At 39.1% G+C, this 23,075-nt stretch overlaps 1 protein-coding gene across 2 annotated transcripts in view; it reads right to left on the bottom strand.

Annotated features, from left to right (window-relative positions):
* UST (uronyl 2-sulfotransferase) overlaps window positions 1-23,075 on the bottom strand; it is a 157,340-nt gene that overhangs the window by 97,166 nt on the left and 37,099 nt on the right. For both annotated transcript variants that reach the window (XM_027887367.1, XM_027887369.1), the window contains exon 2: window positions 752-795. In XM_027887367.1, coding sequence (XP_027743168.1) covers window positions 752-795 — 44 coding nt within the window. The remainder of the gene's footprint in view (window positions 1-751; window positions 796-23,075) is intronic.

The raw sequence follows: 23,075 nt of genomic DNA on the forward strand, positions 1-23,075 counted from the left end.
CTACACTAGCATGTAGGCCACATCAGTGAAATAAATAATCTGCCTTCTTGCTTAGTGCATATCTGTACTATGCAAAAGGACTTACAATAGCCTTGTCTGAAAAGACAGGTACAATATAGTATCAAGTAAGTCTTTTAGAAAATAAACCAACACAGGATAAAAGAAAAGAAGACGAACCAAGAGACCCCACATGCCTGCTTCCACTCTTTTCTTATTGAAGAAACCATCATGACGTCCTTCCTAACCAGAAATCTCCTGAGGTGCCATGATGATGGGAGGGAAAGTTTATGCTACACAATCACACGTGATGGGAACAGTGAACCCTAGCCCTATAAAAGGGCTCATTACTTGCATTCATTATATTTATCCTACTGAGCTGCTTCAAAGCATTGCACCTGCAGCAGAACCCATGTTCCAGGGATATTGCCAGCAAAAGGTCATCTTCACCTGCTAGATCCAACCTGTTAGATCCAACTGCAGTGCCTCGTATAAACGTGCTGACAGACAAAACTGCTAAAATCCTGCCTCCCCTTGACTCAATGACAAAAGTTCCATTAGTTTAATCACACTGAGGTTTAACCCAAGTCATTTATAAATGCCTGAAAACACTTAGGGGAAAAAAGTTGAACAGGTTAAATGCTATTGATGTAAATTCAGCAACATTGCTTAACACACAAGTAAACATACAATGAGTTAAAAACAAAAGCCAAAAGAGCAAGGAGAAAGCAAACACAAAATAACAGCAGCTTACCTTTTGAGGGGGTGGTCCGTGGTCATCCAAATAAGTGGAATTTCCTACAAAAAGAAGAAGGATGGAGATAAATAAAAACCATCCTGTCAATTCATGGAACCAGTGTATCTCTATCCCATTGTTTTAGTGGTGTAAAATAATTCAAGAAAAATAAATTTGCTCTGCTTTAATTTTTGATTGACACAATAAAAGCAAAATTAATTTGTTTTGACTACTATTTGTAAAAAGAGATTAGATGCACATTGGCATTTTAGCAAAAAAAAAATTGCTCAAGTCAGCTTTAATGAATCAATCACAGCTTTCAACTATTTGCATGACAAAAACAGTCAGCTGCATCCTTGCACATTTTAAGCAAGTGAGCACAGTTAACCTCAAAAAGACTTCTTAAATAATAAAGTATCAAAGGCCTTTATCAGATTTTGATCTGATGGAGTTGACAAGCATTCCCTTATCTCTCTTCTAACATGTATTTTCCCCAACCTCCAAGCTACTTTTTTGTTCCCAAACAGTATTGATTGAATGGGAGTTGCATTCTGATGTAATGACATCTGCCTTTTCAAGATGTTCTTTTTATTCAGACAAAAAACTTCAGGAAAAAAAAAAAAAGGCAGCTTCTAAACAAGTGAGTTGTCAGCTACAATAGAAAAGGCAACTATTTCAGACTTTTTACCCATTCCTTGCAAACACACACTGATACATAAAATACACTTTCCCACACACACATAGTCTGTCTTCCCTGCAACTGTTCTTCCTGGACCCTTCTCCCAAAGGATTAATCAGGAGCTTTCCCAACACGTCCCAGCAGATGATGAAACCTTGCAGCAAGGCTTAAAGCTCCCCTTAAGCCACACGTGCCTCTCCTCTCAGACATCCTCCTACCAAAGAAAGCAAAATACCTCTGCTCTAAACTTATATCAGTATGGGGTATGAGAATCATTTTTATAGGTGCCTAACAGACATCCAAAAGTCACACGTGAACATCTCCGTTCCTGAAGTGTTGAATGGGGCAGCAGAAATTGCCTCTGGGGTAACACAGACTAGTCAGAATAAAATGTAACTCAGCACATAAGAGCTCTTCTTTTGTCAGTCTAGCCAAAAAAGACCCTGTCTCACACTGTTTTTTGTAATGTCAGAAAAAAACCCTGAGACTTCTGGATCCAGAAGGCAGGAAGGAGACATTTGCGTGTAAGTATGACAAATTTTAATGTACAACAAAAAGGTGGGACTACTTTTCAGAAGTATTTTGCATTCTATTTTTTCTCTGGTTTTCCAGCATCTGTTATGAAAACATGAAAACTCAGTCAAAAGGCGTCCAACTCATCTAAATGCCAGTCTGAATACCCCAAAATTCTTCTTTTACAGATGTATGTACCTTGATCTTGGAAGAATTTTTACTGCTATAAAAGCCTGAACAGTAACTTTTTGATGGTCATCTGAAATCATGAATCATCTTCTGAAGCACAAAAAAGTCATCTTTCTTTACATTTTACACAAATACCCATCCTCTGAACGACATAGTTGCTCAATTTAATGCCATAGATAATATGGCTGATTCCCTACATTTAGGACAAATTCTTTATCCATTCCTCTGATATGATTCTAATTGCCAGGGAAGTAATTCAGTTCCCAGACTGCTAACAGAGTAGTGCATGGCTTTCAGTTACAGTAGCTATTCCACAGGCAGTGAGATGGACTTCAAAATAAGCATTTCAGGAAAAACTACAGTTACATCTAGGAGGAGAGCAAGAAAACTTCTCATTCAGGATTTACCTTTTACTGTAGAATCAGGCTGCTACTAGTTCATAGCAACTTTGCAATTAGGCAAGTGGAAAGACTGACACTGTTGTCGATAAAAACATTTCTTACAGTTTGTGATTGATGATAAAAAAAGTGATTGTGTTATCTAAAAAAAGTTAAGACAATAGAAATGTCATAAACATAATACGAAAACTACTAACTTGTTAAAAAGAGTAGCAAAACTTTGAGTTTTCTAATTGATATTTAGAAGTATATGGCAATAATATATTTTTTCTTGTCTCCCCCAAACACATATAGCTTACGTGTACTTAAATAAAAAAGTAATATTAACTGCATATGTATTAACTATCTTTAGCAATCACCTATTGCAGTCAATTTTGCTGTAGAGAAGGATTTGAATTACCAGTCATAGTTTAGACAGCATCGAGTGTCAGAGTTATACTTTAGAAACATTTCTGAGGTACTTTAAAGAGCAAATAACAACCAATTTCACCATTCTGTATCGGTAATCTATGTTCTTAGTATGCAGACTGCATTTTCCTTTTTTAATCATTACAATTACGTCAAAATGTCCCTGGCTTTTAACATACCTCCTGTGGGATTGATTTCTGTTTTTAGAATGCTGGTTTTTTCACAGCACATTTTAGTTACTATTGTATCCACTTACAATACTAAAATTACGGGGCATTATATAAAGGTCATTTTCAAGGCAGTTGCTTGCTCAAATTCAGAAGCAACTAACTGACAGAAACTAATTGCCAGACAAATGCAAGGAAACAGAAAGTACTGATTTGAAACCCAGTCAGAACTTACAAACAAAAAGCAGAGGAGGGAAAGCTTCAGACAGCCCCTAAACCCTTACACTGCCCCAAACTCCATGAGCAAAGCTAGCTCCCATCTCCTGCCAGATCTCCTCCTTCTGCTCCTCAGGCATATGAACCAGAGTCAGTCTCTGAGCCAACAGCATGCCACATCAATTCAATAGACTGAATTCTTTTGGGTTCAAGTTTTAAACGAGAATTTGTTTTCAGTAACAAAAGCAAAACCTTTTGCTGTATGATTCACATCATACCCTAAGTAATACACTAAAAGAACTCCATAAATCCCACTGCAGCAACCTGTGAGGTACACTGGCCAGCTTCTTAACCCCACGAAGCCCAGCATGTGCTCTCACTGATCACGATATCATAGAACTGGGTTTGCTTCCACTCTGCCTGCAGAAGAGGGGCCACAGTACAGCAGACTTAATGCATGCAGAAATATCATGCAAAACGTGGATGTATGTGAGAATATTTCTGAAAAACACCTGCAGGAAAGATGATGACTCTCGAGCTGGGTATTTACAAGTTTTATGAACTTAAGACAGGGTGTTGCTTTCACACATGGGACCATTTTTCAGAAAATACATATCAGTTTAAAAACAAAAGAAAAATTCAGCATTCTAAATTTTGTAACAATGGAAAAACACCAAAGTAAAGCCAATCTATGAACTACTAACAGTTGACATAGTAGGAGACGTGGTACAGTAAAAATCAGGCACTTGGGAATGGATGCCATAAGCATGAAAGCCATTGGCCATAAGCTCATTTATTGTAACTATATTAACACAACAATCTTTGTTTACTGTAACTATATTAACACAACAAGCTTATCTAAGATCGAGAACATTATCATGCAGTTTTTATATGCTCTGGCATAGACAGCATGTGTTTGACATCACTAAGAGCCACAAGACAAAAAGAGGTTTTCTGTGGTGGAAATGATAAACTGATAGAAGAAAAGGTCATCTTTCTTCATTAGGAATCTTGCCCCTTGCCTCAAAGAAACCTATAATATTAAATCATCAGGATGACTTCTCTCAAGTCCTTTAATAAAGCTTTAATAGAGACATCATTGCTCTTGTCTGCTGATCAAGAAGATGATTCTAGATTTTTTTTTTTTTTCCCTGGAGAGAAGTATTTAGTCCTGCCTTCCTGTAATAGCATGGAAGTCTAAGGCATTAGAAAGAAGTCAGACAGAATAATCAAGTCTCAAAACAAGTGGGATTATGCATTCCACAAACATGCTCAACAGCACACTTGAGCTGACTGAACAGTCTCCTCCAGACTCTGTCAGAGATAAAAACAAGTTGGCTTTATTAGAGAAAATGGTGAATACATGGAAACAGTCCAACTTTTTTCCATAATTTATTATCTTTGAGGTTAAGTGAATCAGCTGTATGCAAAATCTTTGGGGAAACCTTGTGGTTATGTTCCTTTTTTCTTGGAATCACTGAAGTGTGGGGGTTTTGCTTGAATCAAGCCAAGTTTAAACAGAGAAAAATGGTCAGTTACCAGGATTAAGGACAAACATTTCTGTGTCCAGTTCAGAACCACAGATAAGAAAAGTAACTACAATTCTGGAAAAAACCTCTCAAAAAAATTACTGGGGAGTACACAGAGAGGAGGTTAGTGGGCTTATGTGTGAACTAAAGCCCCTTTGATAGCAAACGAAACAGGATAACTCCACTTGAATAATTCAGACATGACATGGAAAGAATTGAGTAGAGACAAAGACAGAAAGCCAACATGGAAAATGTGGAGTTTTGACTGTTTTCCTGGATAAGGGTTTTCCCTTGTTGGGAATCACAAGCAGCAGTCTAAGGGAGCTGGGATCCAGCTACTGCCAAATTTAATTTGTCTTGTGAAAATCCTCCTTTGTTTTCTTCTTCACTTGGTCACCATCTCCAACTTCCAGGCGCCAATACGACCCTTACGAGCAGACCATCCCTTACATCATTTGATGCTTAAAGGAAAGAAAGTGCTTAATAGTTTTCTGATGAGTCTTCTGGTCACAAAATCAAGCTTTGGAGAACAATTTCCCCACCAAACACCTCTAATCATTTACAACTGCACCTTCAAAACAAATGAAAGTGCGAGTGAGCAATCAGAAGAGGAAAAGTTCTGCTCCACTTCCTTCTTTATTTTTTCCCTCCCAGATAAGCAGTGGACATCCTTAGAAATTTCATAGATATTTACACATCTGAAATAATAGGATGTTCTTAGTCATCAGGTCTTGGAGCCCTTTGTGGTCCAAAGGCAGGAAGGGGGCTAGGGACTACAACTTGAAAACCAGCAGCTTAGCAGGATGATGCTGCCCACAGCTCAAACCCAACCTAAACAGAAAACCCTGGTCAAATAGAAAACTGCTGAGGTCAACACAGCCATACCAGATTTTGCAGAGGAAAGTTTTTCTAGAGGTATGCCATGAAGATTAACAAAACATAGCAAAACCCCACTGACCAGTCTGCACTGGAATCCAAAGTGACTTACTGCCATTTCTTACATCACATGTAAAAAGCTGTATACCTAGCAAGACTAACACCCTACCAAAATTTTCATTTTTGTCCATGAAAAAAATGTATTATGTAATATATTATTATGTATTGTATTTATTAATAATATTGTATTTATTAATAATATTGTATTATTAATAAATTGTGTATTAATTTATTATATAAATATATAATTATATATATTATATAATAATATTTATTATTAATAAATTATGTATTATGTAAATACTATTTTGTAAAAAACACTCCACAATGGATTTTTCTTCTTCCTTACTTGTCTTTCAAAACATTTCGGTTATTCTTAATTTTTAAAACCATAAATATAAAAACCAAAAAAAAACCCCCAGCACCAAACCCATACATTTAATTCATTCTACATCACTGAACTCAATGAAGGAAAGAAGCTGGAACATGATAAAAATACCTATTTTGCTTTATTACCCGGTGAACCAAACCCTAGAAGCTTCATTATGATATAATTAATATTTGTTTACCTACAAGTTTCATAGTTCTAAGACAATTAGGAGAGAAACTGGCACACATAAGTACACATTTACACAAGTTTTTGAAAACTTACTGGAAATTCTGCATATGCAATATATATAAAAATACCATTGGAATACAGATACGAAGGGTTTGAATAACTGTAGGTTCTAAACCAATGTAGAATATAACATACATGTTTTTGCATCTAGCCTCTAATGACAGATTTTCCAGCCTATAACTACAAGGTGAAAGGCCCATTTTAATGAATGTTTAGAAACACTGGCTAGATGAAATTGAATCTGAATATTTGACAATTAAAAATCTTGGCTAAAACTGCTCTCAAATTTGGAGAAAAATCCCCACATCTTACAAATTCACTAGGACAGATCTAGGTAGTCTGACATGAGAAAGTTCATAATCTTTCTACAACATGTACCCACATTGTGTATTTTTGCCCCATACACATATCAAGCAGTTGAGTATTTTCCTCCAGGGCACTTGCTAGGAGACCTTTCCTAATCACCCACTGTGAGACACTTGCATCTTGTCTTCACTCTGAAAATCTTCCATGACCAGTTCACATCAACTTTTTTCTTGTACTGGCCTTTAGCACACAGAAGTCCTCGTAGCCTTATACGTGCTGGTCCCAGCCCACCATACCTACACGCAGCAGTTTTATCCCCTGTATTGCTAGCTTTCAGCACCTTTCTACTCTTTTGAGACTTTTCTTGACCTTCTCTTAGAGATCTTTGCAGGTTCAGTCATCCTTTGTGCACCCCACAGCAGCACACCACCTGCCCAGTCACCCCTGGTGAGAGGCTGACTGCTGTCCTCCTGGTTTCAACATATGCAGCAGAGAGGTGTGGGCGGGATAGGGGAAAGAATACACTAGGCATGGCCCTCCTCTTGCAAAAAGAGGAGACTCCAGAAGGCAAAGCTACTCCAAAGTCACAGATCCTCTCTGAATTGTCAGTATTTCAAAATGTAAAGGCAGATGTTTCACTTAATTGTTTTGTCAATAAACTGCTTTATTACTACTGGGGAAATGGAGAAGGGGAAAAAATTAACACCGAATCAAGAAATAAAATCAGCCCCAGCTGGTATTTTCCTGCACTCAAAAGAAAAGCAGATACACACCTCTATCAAGACACTGCAGAGAAAATCTAATGACCATAAAAAATAAGGTGTCATTAAGCCAAACTATTGCAATTTTATTTTAATTCATTTTGCTTGAGAACAAAGACTGTGATCTATCTCTGTGGCCAGGCAGCTCTTTACTAAATACTCTTCAAAGCCCCATTAACCCATTTTTAGGAAGATCATTCAATTCCAGCTGAATGGAGATAGTTTCACTAGCTTGGCAAGAAGTCTGTTTTAATCGATTGTCATATGAAGGAATGTTTTAAGACTTAAGGTTATTCCATCTCCCTCTTTTCCTCCTGAGTGAGAGATAGGTGTAAGACTATTTGCAAGCCACTCGCCTTCTTTATAGAAAACTTTTTTCTCCCCTAACCCACAGAAGAAGAAACCGTGTGGGATGAAAGATGGTGACAGGGCCATGACACTTTCGCTTTCAATGCACACACTCTCTCCCCAATAGAGAACAGCACACTCAACACAGGAGATCTCCCTCTGCACAACTTAAGTACAGGACTGCAATTCTGCAGACAAGACTTCTCTTTATAAGGCTCTCCTTACCAAAGTGACAACGACATAATGATGAAGCTTCAGTGAAGACCTTGTATGTGCAAGGCCTCTTAGTCTCACTTCACTCTGCCGTTCAGGCTACGAACTCCAGGGAATCCATATCTGACCAGACACTTCTCAGATGATACCAGTCTCCTATTACATCAATACCACACATCAGCTCTGCTCTTTCTCACGACATTATTCTAAAAAGAAGGGATTTATTATTTAAACTTAACCCAATTTGAGAGCTTTATTCCTCTCCACTGCATTTATGCAGATACATTTCTCTCTTTTACCCCTGGCACAGGCAATCTTGGCAAACAGCAAGTCAATGAATTTTGGAAGACACCCAGCTGGCAAGTTACTAGCTGTTCAAGGAAGACTTTTATTACTATTATTAGTATTATTAAGTACTATGCTGCAACCCTAATGCTCTCCAGAACCAGTTGTTTGTTGGGCGTTTGAAGTTCCTGTCCCTGAAGGCACATTTCCGAGAAGCTGCCTAAGTTTGTGGTCTGACCCCAGCAGCACCTTCCTAGCAGAGAAGAAATGAACACACTTCACAGAAAACTAGTCATATACAGCTCTAAAGAATAATTAATATTTTTATTGTGCTGAAGCCAAATGCGTTTTTCTTGCATGTGCTTTTCAAAACATTTGAGTCATATGGTTGCTATGATTTTGTCACACTTCTTTAGACAGGCAGCTGCATTTAGGATAACAGACCCCACATATGAGATAGCCTACAGGATCAAGCTGTATGTCTGTTTTTTACTTTCTTCATAGTTCAGGTTCTCTTAGGATCTGATCTCAAAAAGTACAAATGCAAATAAAAAAGGAGCCTTTTTACAAGTCTGCCTTCTTTTCCTCGTCTCTACCAGTCTTTTGTGCTACAGGGGAATCACTGTAAAACTCTTCCCTATACTTATATACCTCTTGAAAAGCAATGGCACTCTATGTAAGAAGTGGCTATCTTTTATTGCTTTCTTCTCTGAAGATTAAATTAAAAAAAAAAATTACAAATTGTTTAATCATTATTAGCTTCCCATCCTCCAAAGGCTTAATAGACACAAAGTTGGAAATAGCATTTCTTGCCAAGTCTGTTAGAAGCTTATAACTGCAAAATAGAGCATTTAAGTAGGTCAGATAAGGAACATACTGTACCCAAATGAGCTATTTTTTCTTTATGACACATTAGCATAAAATTTTATTAATCTCTATTACAAAAAATACTGAAGCTTCAGATAGCTTTCTAGACTTCAACACGATTTAACAGAAATATTTTCCATTACTATAAAGGCTTTGGCCAAACTGCTCATTTTTCACACTATCCAGCTATTCCCTTCTATTCATGATGGCATTTTAACTCCTTTCTACCTCAGTCTTAAAAGATGCATTTGAGTGACAAAAAGACTTCTCAGTGTAACAGTTTTGTATTTTAGGAACTTCTATAAAGAAATTGCATGTTCAAAAACAAGAGGCAAGATTTAGAAAGCACAGAGTGTTACACTTGACTTAAATCTGATTTTCTATTTCAGCACCCTTTCAGCTCCTGCAACTGTAAAAGGACAGGATTAACTCCATTCCTGTCATTCCAACCCTTTGAAACACATACTTCAGATTTCAGCTTTTACTGAGAAAAAAAGTCATATTGGTACATGGAATAGATAAGTTAAAACTCGTGTTTCTGAAAGAATTTTCTTCTATAAATCACTGCAAATGTCCAGCACAAACATTATGATTTTTAGAAAGATGTCTTTTCCTGCTTTCTGCCTCATTTCTCATGATCTTAAACAAGATTTGTACCCAATTTTGTATGAGTGCATGATTTGTTATATTGATTAATAAACGTTCTGTAGAATAGCCTATAAAAAAAAATGGAACGTGTTGTTCTAAAAACTTTGCTTTTCAAAATCTAATGCTGCCCTTTTTACTGAAGCCTAAGACCCACAACACAACTTTCAGGAGTTTCATCAACTCAAACATATCCAGCAGTAAATATAAACACGTGCTGATTGTTTTTCCCAGATTTGAAAGAGCAAAGATTTGTCTATTAATTATCAAGCATTTTGTATGCTTTCAATTTTCAAAAGTTTGAGTAAAAACATTTGGAAGACAAGTTTTCAGATTTATTGATTAATTCTTGCTGCCTTAAGCTCTCAAATTACTAAAACAATGGTCCAAAAGTGTTAGCAATGACAGGTTCTGCATTAACATCTTTATGTTAAAAAGGTAACTACATTGTATGCAGCGTTGTACAATCACAGAAGCAGTCTAAGTTCATCTGCCTCAGCAGAAGTCTTCAGATTAGCAAAATTTCTCTCATGCTCTCTACCTTGTCCCAGAAAGATTTGCACTTTCTATATCTACTGCTAACCTAACTGGTGGGGACCTCAAACTCATGAAGGTACCAAGACTGTCTAAAATGCATTTTGACTTACTGGGACAACTGTTTATTTAGGACTGCTCTTGGGTGCTTTGACCACACTCATGAACTCTGAGTTGCAAACATTCACTACTGGTAACAATTACCTAGGCGTGCTCTTTCTTTTTATATCATTTTCCTGCGTTTTATTTAGCTTGGAGAACCACACCAGGATGTCACCACTAAGATGTGGCAGTTTAATAGATCTCTAACTGCCACTCACCAGCCCTCCTGCAGACCATGCTTCTTACAAGAGACAGCTTAAAATATATGAAAAACATCTGTGCCATGTAGACTATGACAATACAGTAGCCATTATCTAAATTCAACTTCTCAGTGTACACATGAATTAAGAGGATTTTTTTACTAGAACTACATATAACTAGATAAATATATATCAGCAAAAACCTCTGCTTAGCTTGAGTGGTTGGGAAAATTAGTTGTTTAAAAAGTTATAGGAAAGGTATTCACAAACAGTACAACAAAGATAGGTACATACTACAGACCAGTATAACTTAGATGTATTATTGCACTATATTATGTACGTGGTGTAACATTTTTAGGACATGCTCGTCAGCCCTCTTTTTAAGAGTAACAATGATTTTTTTTAATGCCAGAGTTTTAGGGCAATGCTTTTAAACTTTTGCTGAAAGGTGAGAATAGGCTTCTTGTTCTAATCATATAGCAGGCACAGTGGTGTAATTCTACATTTCACAGGGTCATTTCAGCAAGAGTATTTCACTTCTACAAATTCTCACTGAGTCTGGCTGAAATAGTAAAGAATTTGCAGTATACTGAAATTAACATTCAGATACACGAAAAATGCAATTGTTTGTCCTTTATTCTGTATTAGATCCTACATTTCTCAGAAAGATGACATAATCAATAATGATAGAGAAATCTACCGAGAGAAATCTGATCTAGAGAATTATTTATAGTTTTACATTTAAAAAAAAAAAAAAAAAAAAAAGGCTTGAAGACCCTCTAGAGCCAAGCCAGGCTATTCTTTAATGCTACCTAACTATCAACAGCAACACTTGTTATGATGACTTTGGAAAAAGGTCATTATTAACTACTACTTATATAGTATATATTTAAAACATTAACCATTATATCTGTTTTCTCATTTCTTTTACACCCAAGGATCCAAGAATACAAAAAATTACCTTATTAACACATTAGAAGTATCCTCTCCCCTATTACAAAGTTGGAGTTGTGATTTTCTGTGCATTAGAAATTTAAATATTAACTTACATACAACTATAGCTCAGTTTACTCTTACAAGCTATGTATTTCTTTAAGCAAAAACGTTCTTACATGGCAAGATTATCCAGATCACACTCATAAATTTTCTTATGGCTTTATCTTTCTTCATGTGGGATTTCTGTCCCTGTACAGCTGAGGTTCTCTAAGTACAGTAATTCTGAAATTAAATTATTGAGTTTCCCAGGCAACAACATATTGCAAAACTCACTTCTCCTAAGTGAGCCCCATTTAGGATGGCTTGCAGTCTCCACTCAGCAGATGTGTTCACATAAGCACTACAGAAACAAAATCAAATCCCACTGCATGTATTGAAGTATTTACTGCTCACAGGGTTTGTTTGTCTGGGTTTTTTTTGGTTGTTTGTTGGGTTCTTTGTTGGTTTGGGTTTTCTAATGCTTGTGTTTTTAAAGCCAGGTACTTAAAAAATTAGGGAACCTAGCACCTTCAGACATAGAAACAATGATCTGCAGTGTAAAAACCATCAGGACGTACAGACGACTATGTGGATGGTGCCTGCAGTGGTGACATTAGTTACTCACGGAGAATTTAACACTTCCATGAATTGTCCTGACCCCTGATCCAAAGACAGAGGGTACTTTCTGAGTTACTGAACTCTCCCCTTTGAATGGACTGTTGTGAGAAAGATTCTTTTCCAAAAAACATCACAAAATCAGTATAATGCCAACACCAAATTTGTTTCAAGCTTCACACTTTAAAGGAGCCCACTGAACTGGACTGCACTGCCACAGCAGTAGGCATGCTCCATTTGCTACCTGGCTATGAACGTGAAATAACCTTTCGGCAACAGTTGCAGTAATTTACTCTGGGTTTCAGTGCGTTCGGCCTGACAACTCTCTAGGCTTTGGGACACGTGTCTGGGCTTTTGTGGCATTATTTTCCTCTCTAGACCTCAAAAAATCATCTCAGACTTCCTACTACAAGTCATTTTGTTCTAAATTTTGACATCCTTGTGGATCTGCTATCGGCAGCTCTCATGCTATGGTCAGCCAGAGAGTCAGCTCCTCAGCTCCCCTAACTCCAAACAAAATACAGCTGTGAAAATACCTCCTCTCTGCTGCCGCTGCAGCTTCACACAAACTGTTTAAGAGGTCTCCACAGTTTTCTTCTCATTTCCCACAGCAGTTTCCACTGTATTACATTATTTACCAATCAATAGTGCTCCAGAACTTATTTTTGTCAAACACTAAGAAACATGACTGCCCTCTCAAAACTAATACATTATTTTTAATCATACTGTAACAAATAGTTATCAAAAGAAAAAAGTCAGCCCTAGACAGACTTCTGGCACTGAAAATATACCAGCCCAAACCGTTGAAAATTAGGAAGCTAGAAATGGCTTCTTAAGGGTGTAAAACTGGGGTAGAAACCTTGACAAAATGCCATGGCACTGAGATTACCAATACTCGTATTTCAGAAGACACCAGTGTATTTACTCAGACTGAAAAGGGAGTTTGCAGCCAAGGCACAAGCAATAACATACTTCAAATGACTCGACTGGTCCCAGAGCTCTTACTCCCATGCCAGGCAGCTTTCCTCCATCCTTACAATCCTTTCTTAAAGACAAGAACAGTGTTACCTCAAATATCTCTAATAGCAATTTTTTCTTCAGAGTCGTCTTTAAATCCAAGTCTTTGTATGACATATTTTGTAAGAGCCATTATAAAAGTGAACCATTATAAAACCCCTGCAGTGGGTTACTTTAGTATAATAGTTATTGGAAAGCCATGAGAGGAACTGATATTTCAAAATAAGTTTTACACTTGCAGGACTGAGCCTTGAGATTAGCACCTCTTTGAAAAGAGGATACAGCCTTCTGACACACTCACGTAGGGCCCAAAATTCACTAACTTCCCAATTAACTAAAACACATCAAGTTTCCAACATCCCTAAAAGTTTACTATTAATTTATTTAAGCCCAAGACTTTGCATACTCTTACAATTTTGACTCCTTCAATTGGCATGTAAACAAGCATTACACTTAAGTCCTAAGAACTCTGTTGTATGCTATCGTTTTAGATCATGTAAACTCAAAGGAAGAGGCATAACTACAGAGCTGTCAGCTGGAATATGCGGCAAGAGAGCACAAACAGGATTTTGCATAGGCAGCTATAGGAGGCTTATATAAAACTACTCAACAAGACAGCAAGACAGAGAATCCCACATACCACCCCGAGTGGCGGTTGGGTTGCTTTTGTTTTCTTTTTAAAGCAAATGGCCTAGTGTATGAATCGCAGCATGAAACCAGTGCACACACACCAATCCTCCCCCCATCGCCCCAAAATAAAACCAAAATGCCTAAATTTTGACAGCAGAAGCAGTTGTGCACTCATATATCCTTCCTGGTTTTGACTTTTTAGTTGTTTCCCTCCTTCTACGTCACCTGCTATTTTAGAAGTGTGTCTTTATTGTAATACAATCATATCCTACACATAATCTCCAAGGGAAGAAAAGCAACTTTGCACTTGATTCATGTCATATTAAGCTACTACATTTCTGCTTGGCCTGGGAAGGATGCCAGCAGGCTCAGCATACCCTCTCTTGCCACCTTCATTCAGTTAAGGAAAAGATTTCAGGGCCTTCTGCTTCTTTCTACACTCAACAAACCATAGCTTTGATACTCCCTTTTTATAATGCAGCTGAAAGGCAGGATACCTTTTCACCATGTATTCTCATGAGACTTGCTGAATGTTTAGTAAAATTTTAAGTACCCTGAATGAAAGCTATTAACTAGGAGTCTCTTATGAATTCCCCAAGAAAAGAAAAAACAAATAAACAGAAACACAGATATCAACACCTCATCACTGACAGTGCAAAGTCTCAGTTCTCTGCTGCATCCTCCTAGGCTACACTGGCAGTTGAGCAGCTGCAGGTACACAGAGCCAAGGAAAAGACCCAGACCCCATGCGAAAGGCCAGCCTTGCTTCAAGGGGTTGGGCCATGTCCTCAACCTCTTCCACCATCACTGCTGAATCTGAGAGTGCTACCAGCAACAGCGGGACCAATTCCTTAAAGTTAAACATCTACGGAGTCTGAGAGATGGTGCTCACAACTGCCAATGTCCACAGCTCCCAGGAGTTTAGACTGCAGAATCATAGAATAAGTTCAGTTAGAAAAGACCTCTAAGATCATCAAATCCAGCCTTTAACTCAGCACTGCTCAGTACACCACTACACCATGTCCCTAAGCACCACACCCACACATCTAAATATCTCCAGAGATGGAAACTCAACCACTTCCCTGGGCAGCCTGTTCTAATACTTGACTCCCTTTCAGTGGAGATTTTTTTTCTAATATCCAATCTAAACCTCCCCTGGCAAGATTTGAGACCATTTCCTCTTGTCCTACTCCTTGTTACTTAGAAGAGATGTACCCCAGCTTGCTATAATGTCCTTTCAGGTAGTTGTACAGGCTGATAGGGTCTCCTCCATGTCTCTTTTTCCCCAGGCTAAACAATGCCAGTTCCCCTAGACACTTCTCATAGGACTTTTGCTCTAGACCCTTCACTGGCTTCATTGATCTTCTTTGGACATGTTTAAACATAAACACATTCAGAGTTACTGTGGTAACCAACACTGAAAAAGGGCAGTGCACATCAGTGCCAAGAAACATGGAATGAAACATTATAGCATCAGGTGGATCCCTCTCTTTTTTCAGCACAAATGAACAGGAAAACAAATATTAAAATGAACAGTCATTAAGGAGCTTTTGGACTTCCACAGTTGTTACTCCAAGTTGTGGATTCAACAGAGCCAGCCGGATACATTGGCCAACACTGGTACCATTGTTGGGTTTAATGCACCAGAAGCAGATAGGTTATATTCTCACATTAGATAATGGTATTCTAGACACAAACCACACCAAAAAACAAACAAACAAACAAACACAAAAAAAAAAAAAACAAGCAAACAAGAACCAGACCCCACAACCCATAAAGAGAAAACAAATGAAAACCATTATTTACCTAGGTACTCCTGATGTTAATTTCTCAGCCATTCTGCAGAACAGATACTCAAGTCATCAAAACCTAAATGAACTTTCAAAATAATTTCTGCTGGAAGCCAGTGCTGAAATAATTGGAAACTTTCAGCTACTTAAGTTTTGGTTAGACAGAATAGTTTCTCCTCTGAAGGAAAGAGGGATTTCCTGCTGTTTCCTGCTGGGATTTCCAAGTTGTTATAGGGTGAACATTTCTGACACTTTATTTTCCATGCAATATTCTGACAATATTAACACAAAAATACCAGGCAGTCAAGGCATTCTTTCCAAAGCATGCACGTGTCCATAACTGCACAACACACAAATAAAAAACAACTCCGAAGCTTCAAGAACTTTACCGTGTTTATATTACTCTATACAACATTGCTAGTCAGCAATGGCTTCACCCAGACAGAACAGGACAGCAATGTATGTCAGCAGTAGTTAAGGAAGGCTGGGAAATGTGATTTCATAGTACAACTAAGATTAGGAATAATTTAGTCACTCCAAGATCACAAAGGGGAGAGCAGTTTTACTCCTCCCAGCTGCTGAGCAATATCCTGGAGGAACTACAACTTCTGTTAAAACGATCAGAGAAACAGGCATTTTACAGTTTCAAAAATTGTTTTCAGTACAGAAGTAAGTGAAGGCAGTTCACACTTTTCAGGAAACTCATAAAGGCAACACAGAATATCAGAAATCCAGTTATGATGTCTTCAGTGATAAGAATTTTTCTGCCATTACAAATGGAAGAGTATCTTCACATTTAACATAATCCTGTTTTCATGTGGCTAAAATTACAGTCTTTTTATTTCCTTGCAATCTGGCATGCAACCTGTTTTTTACTTGACTTCCATTCTTAGTATGCCATTTAGTACTCGGAACATTATGCAATTCTGGCATTTTAACTATTTTTCTGCAATTATAACAGTTCCATATTTTTCCCACTACTGACCTGTTATTTACTATCAACCTACTATTTCTACACTATTCTGAAATGTATCTCAGCCCTTAGTGGTATCCTTACAGAATCTTTACTTCAGAATCATCTGCAAATATAATCAAAATGTTAAATCTCCCCTTTCTAAGCATTAAAGCAGACATGGCACAACATCAGAATAGTGATCCTTAACAGCCACCTTCCTTAACGTGAACATATGTCATAATAGCTCTAGCACTGCAGTATATGAAAATTATACTCATTACTAGTATTCTCATCCATAAAGAATATCTCCTAATAGAGACTGAAAGTTATATGAAGTAATGTAGATTTACTTTTATAAAACACTACCAGCTTTCTGATTATAATTGCAGCATTGCACTCTAGCACATCCTGAATGACACAACCACATCCAGCCATCAGACTCTATTTCCAAACCATCATCACTCTCAGCATACCACCAGGGACCATCACAATCAGCACATGGTCATCCCTTTGCCTTCTCCAAATCTACCCTGAGCTACACCTAGGTGCAAAAGTGGCGCCTGTTTCACTGAGCTGCTGGTGCCACCCTGCAGCCCTGGTGACGGCCTGGCAGCAGCCTCCAGCCACAATTACCAGGCCCAAGCTGCACCTCAGCGGTGCCACTTTCCCTTCTTGAGCAGGACTGAGAAGTGTCGTGTCTCCCACTTCACAAGTGGCTTTCACCACGACCTCTGAGTGCTGAACCACTGCACCAACATTGCTGTTCCCAGCATGCAGCCCACCAGCTTCTCCCCACAGTGTAAAGTTACTTGAACAGTAGTGTTTTTATGGCTGATAGCAAACTGTATGACACTAAACACAACAGTGGTTTTAAACTTGAATTAGTTTATGACTGAATCAGCAAGTGCAGCTTTGAATGGTTGAAAACTACAATGGGACAAAAATCATTCACTGAGATACCATTCTTTACTGTATCTTCGTTTCTAGCAGTCCTAAATTGAAACTACACATTTTGCAAGTAGAATTCCTGAAAAGCCGATCATTTCAGAGACTTAAGCTGAAAGTGTTAAAGTGTGAAAGGAGACACAGGAATTAAAAGCTGCTTTAAGATATTCTTTTTTCTCTCCTTGTTTCTGTACAAACTGAAACTGGTTTGCTTTCTCTTCCTACTGCTGCATTTAGAAAAACTTGAATTCACACTTTTATTAAAACTCTTGCCTTTACTTTAGCAGAAATCCCTACTCTGCAAAATACTTAAAAAGTGATACTTCTTGTCTGATGAGAGCATCCTGTGCCGAATCGCAGGAGAGCTGTGCTACTGCTGCTGATTCGCTTCTTCCTAAACACCTCTTGATTCGGTCATCCATCTGATCAACAACAACAGGGGAAAACAGTACAGAGAGAGAAAACACTCAAAGCCACAGCTGAATAACCCACTACCACTCTACGGAATCTGAGATTTTGCCAAATTAAACAGAAGGCCTGCTAAACTGATCTCAGTATACTCCATCAGTAACTCCAGGTTATGTTTCCATGACAATTCTGCACCTCCCTCAACTGTTAGGAATGCTGTTTTAATGAAATAACAACAAACAAAAGCCCCAAACCACAACCACAATCATACAGTATCTAAAAGACTGATAGGTTTTGTTCAAGTGCTACAAATACATTTCACATGCAATACAAGTCAAACCTAAACCTCCAGACAGCCTGTTGCCACAAGTTATAGCAGGCATACAATGCAAGGCAGGCGGGCATCAATTCATCCTTACAATTCCATCAGCACTTCAGCTGCCTCCCTAGTCCACACCAAAACGGGAGTCCCCATCAGAGCTGAGCCATCGCACTCTGCTACAAAGGGCCTGTTATAGCTTCCCCACTGGCTCCTGTGTGAACCAAACCCCAGGGCCCTGGCTGGCAGTCCCATAGCAGTGTCTTGCAAGCCTGGCTGCAGGGCACCCTTGTGCCAGGCCACCATGAAAAATCATATTCCTCATGACCACAGGCACCCTTCAGGAATTTCTGTCTTGCAACAAGGACACTGATTCTGCAGTAACTCTCAGACCTGTGGCCACTTTGAGTTTACAGCAGCCTCACAGGCAGCGACAGTAGTAATTAATTCGAGGAAGATTTTTCAGGGCAAGCCAAGGCACATATGCCACTGGAGAGCATCAGGAAGCATGCAACACATGCACACCTACATGCTGCTGGAGTTATGGAGCAGTCAATAAAACAATCTTCCTGTACACAGGGCAGCCAAGCATCCTGCCTGAACTACAGCTGGTGTCATTTGCACACCTAAAGCTTCCAGAAAACTGACAAACTTTTTCCTTTAGGTGTCCAGAAGACAGGGAATACTCAGTTTGCAATCACCTGTAAACATGCTGACATAACCAAGCCACCCACCAGAACATCTGCTGCAGAGGCAAGAATTAATGCCAGCCTCCAGTGGGGCACTGGTGCTGCCAGCAGGAGGCTTTCCTCTCCAACCCTGCCACCTTGATGATGCCTCATTTGGGCATCATCATCTGATGAAGCCAAGGGCAGCCTGGCTCCCCGCATCACTGATGTAACACAGAGTCCTGCGCCTGTTCTCCAGCTTCTCTACTTATCACAGAATCACAGAATCTGCTGAGTTGGAAGGGACCAAAAAGGACCATCGAGTCCAACCCTTAGCCCTGTACAGGCCCATCCCCAAGTGTCACACGATGTACCTCAGGGTACTGTCCCAACACTTGAACTCTGTCAGGCTTGGTGCTGTGACCACTTCCCTGAGGAGCCTGTTCCAGTGCCCAACCACCCTCTGGGTGAAGAATCTTTTTCTAATATCTAATCTAAATCTCCCCTGACACAACTTCAGGCCATTCTCTCAGGTCCTGTCACTGGTCACCACAGAGAAGAGATCAGTCCCTGCCCCTCCTTTTCCCCTCAGGAGGAAGTTGTAGACTGCAATGTCTCCCCTCAGTCTCCTCTTCTCCAGTCTGAACAGATCAGATGACCTCAGCTGCTCCTCATACGGTTTCCCCTCAAGGCCCTTCACCATCTTCATTGCCCTCCTTTGGACACTCTCTAATGGCTTAATATCTTCCTTATATTGTGGTGCCCAAAATGGAACACAGTATTCAAGGTGAGGCCACTCCAGTGCAGAGCAGAGCAGGACAATCCTCACCCTCAACCAGTTGGCGATGCTTTGCCTGATGCCCCCCAGGACATGGTTGGCCCTCCTGGTAGCCAGGGCACTGCTGACTCATTTTCAACTTACCACAGACCAGGCCCCCCACGTCCCTTTCTGTGGCAAGTGCAGAATCCAGCACTTTCCCTTGTGGAACTTCATATGGTTGGTGATTGCCCAGCCTTCTAATTTGTTGAGATCTCTCTGCAGGGCCTCCCTGCCTTCAAGGGAGTCAACAGCTCCTCCCAGTTTTGTGTCAGCCTCAAACTTGCTCAGTATCTCTTCCAGTTCTGCAGCCAAGTAAATTATGAAGATGTTGAAGAGCACAGGACCCAAGATAGAGCCCTGTGGAACCCCACTACTGACAGGTCTCCAGTCTGATGGTACCCCATTCACTACTACCCTCTGTTCTTGACCCATGAGCCAATTGCTCACCCACCACACGATGTGTTTATCCAGCTGTGTGCTAGGCATTCTCTCCAGAAGGATCCTCCTGTGAGAGGCAGTATGGAAAGCTTTACTGAAATCCAAAAAGATGACATCAGCTGGCTTCCCTTGATCAGCTAGGTAGGTTACCTTGTCATAGAAGGAAACCAGGTTTAATAAGCAGAAATTTCCTCTCACAAAGCTGTGCTGGCTGGGACCAATGACTGTGTTGTCTTTCGGGTGTTTTTCAATACCTCTGAGAATAATCTCCATAACTTCACCAGGCACTGAAGTGAGGCTGACAGTTTCCAGGGTCCTCCTTCTTGCACTTCTTGAAAACCAGGACAACATTCACCAGCTTTCAGTCCACTGGGACCTCTCCAGATTCTCAAGAGCTCACATCAAGAGAGGTTTTGTCGTGACATCAGTCAGTATTTTGAGGGTTCTGAGATGAATCCCATCTCACCCCATAGATTTGTAGGGATCCAGCTAGAACAGTAGATCCCGCAGAATTTCAGGTTGACTGGGAGTTGATCATTCTCACAGTCATGGTCCTCCATTTCAGGGCACTGAGACTGCCTTGGTCCATCATCCATGTTGAAAACAGAGGCAAAGGAAACGTTAAACACATCTGCCTTGTCTCTGTCCCTGTTTGTGAGGTGACCATCATCCTGTAAAAGGCCAATTTCTATACTGTCTATGTTCCTTAGCACCTATCACCAACACTGTCAATATATGCTATCTCCCGATTTTCATTCCTTGGTCCTTGGCAGTATTCCTGGCAGTGCATCATGCTGCCCAGTGACTGCCTTTGTGGTCACAGGAGATCTTCTGCTCTCATTGAACTTCACAGGTTGACAACAGAACTACTAATTAAAAAGATTGACTACTTTCATGAAAATGTGAGGGAAACATCACCAATATTTTAAATATTGGGTGTCTGCAGCTTCACATGGCACTATTAAAACTAAGCACACTCACTTTTATTGATCTTCAGCCAAACCATTATTTTCATACTGTGATACCCTTTCTGGCATTAAGTCATGTTAAAAACAAGGTTAAAGTGAATTTTTATGTATGACATTATTTTCTGCAACAACTTGGAATATATTCCTTCTAAAATTTTATACTTTATGAAGACTCGTAAAAAGAGTGAGCATCCATTTTGAAACAGACTCTGAAGCTAGACATAGAAATTAAGAGTTGAAAACACAACCTGTTTTTTTTAAATGAGCAGAAAAAAAGGGAAGGAAGACAATACAGACAGACAAAAGTTTGATACAGTGCTATTCAGACAGCTTTCAGTACCTAAGAAACATAATGATACAACAAGAAATAAAGAAATTAAAAAACTTACCATTTCACTGAACCAAAAAGTATTCTATTTTTGTGTTTAATTGAATGTTCTCAAGACAAGACATCTGAATTCAATTAACAGAAGTTCTGGTCTGGGGGGTTGCTTTTTTGTTTTTTTATTTTAGTGGGTTTGTTTTGTTATTTTAAGTACTGAAAATTTAACTATGTGAACCTTTGTGTTCATTTTGACACTGGTGAATGTCAAAATCACAGGACAGTAAAAGCATAATCCAAGTTTTGAATAAGTCCTTAGGAAAAGTTTTGTGCAAAATAAATGTGGAATGTGATCACATTGATATACTGCAGTGAAATGTAAAAGTCATGCTGTTACTAATCTGTATATTCTGAATTTAGGTAGTTGTTAATCCTCAAAGCATTGAGCATAAAAATCATGTGCTAATTTATTCCCAACCTAGTGACTTTTCTTCAAAAGATTATAAAGTCTATCTTTTAATATAATAATAAATAATCTAAATCCATAAGTTTGAAAGATGTGTGCAATTAAGAATTCTTTTTGGCCTAATATTTCCAGATATTGTTTTGCACTTGACGTGAGGAGATGGATACATATAAAGTTCTGATGCAACAACACAGAAATAGTCAGTAGTTTCTTTGTGATGTTACCTATGACAATTTGGATTTCTCTGTAAGCACAGTTCTGGTGTTAACTTTCCAATTTTTACTTGAAATACATCTCATAGGCAACTTATAGGTTGGAGTTAACCTACAGGAGGCTTCCTTTAAGAGGTGTGAATGACCACGCCAACTTACACAACTCCCCTTCCAAAGCCTGTCACGATTCTGATGGATCATAGTCACACCAGGGACACAAGACACTAAGGAAAACAGTGGTCTATAAGGTCTTCAAGAACATGCATTGAAAGCCATGAAATTCTGAACACCGACAAAACCCCACAGCACTATTAGGCACAGCACATCGTGGAAGACAGAACAGTCTTACTAAAATATGTTTAAAATATAGGCAGGCTGCTACTATCAGTGAGCAAGAGAAGCAGTATGGGGAAAGTGAGGGAATTTTAGTTGCTGGTACAGTCAAGGCATTCAATATAGATCACAGAATCATCAAGCCTGGAAGAGACCTTCAAGATCAGCTAGTCCAACAGTGATAAAATATCCATTTCAGACATTTTCAGACACTGACTCCTTTGACAACAGATCACAACATACTGTTCTCTCAGCTGACGTGTGCTCTGTAATATTCTGCATCGTGATATCCTTCCTCTTCCAGAGGCTGTACACAGATGTTGTGCCTTGCACAGAAGCACAGGAGCAATGACTATTCTTTTCTTATTAAAAGGAAAAAAAAAATCCCCATTCTCCTTTACACTGTAAGAGCTGTTTACAGCAGATACACATTTGTTTCCTGAAGTATTTGTTCACAAGCAAGGGCTGAGACAGAAGTACAGATCTCAGTAAGCAGAGGGTGAAAGTAGGAAGCCTTCCAGCACTGTCCACGTGAGTACTTTCCTT

Source organism: Empidonax traillii, unplaced genomic scaffold, assembly GCF_003031625.1.
Source record: "Empidonax traillii isolate 1590-97213 ecotype Southwest subspecies unplaced genomic scaffold, ASM303162v1 scaffold207:size1520225, whole genome shotgun sequence".
In the NCBI taxonomy this organism is placed as follows: Eukaryota; Metazoa; Chordata; class Aves; order Passeriformes; family Tyrannidae; genus Empidonax; species Empidonax traillii.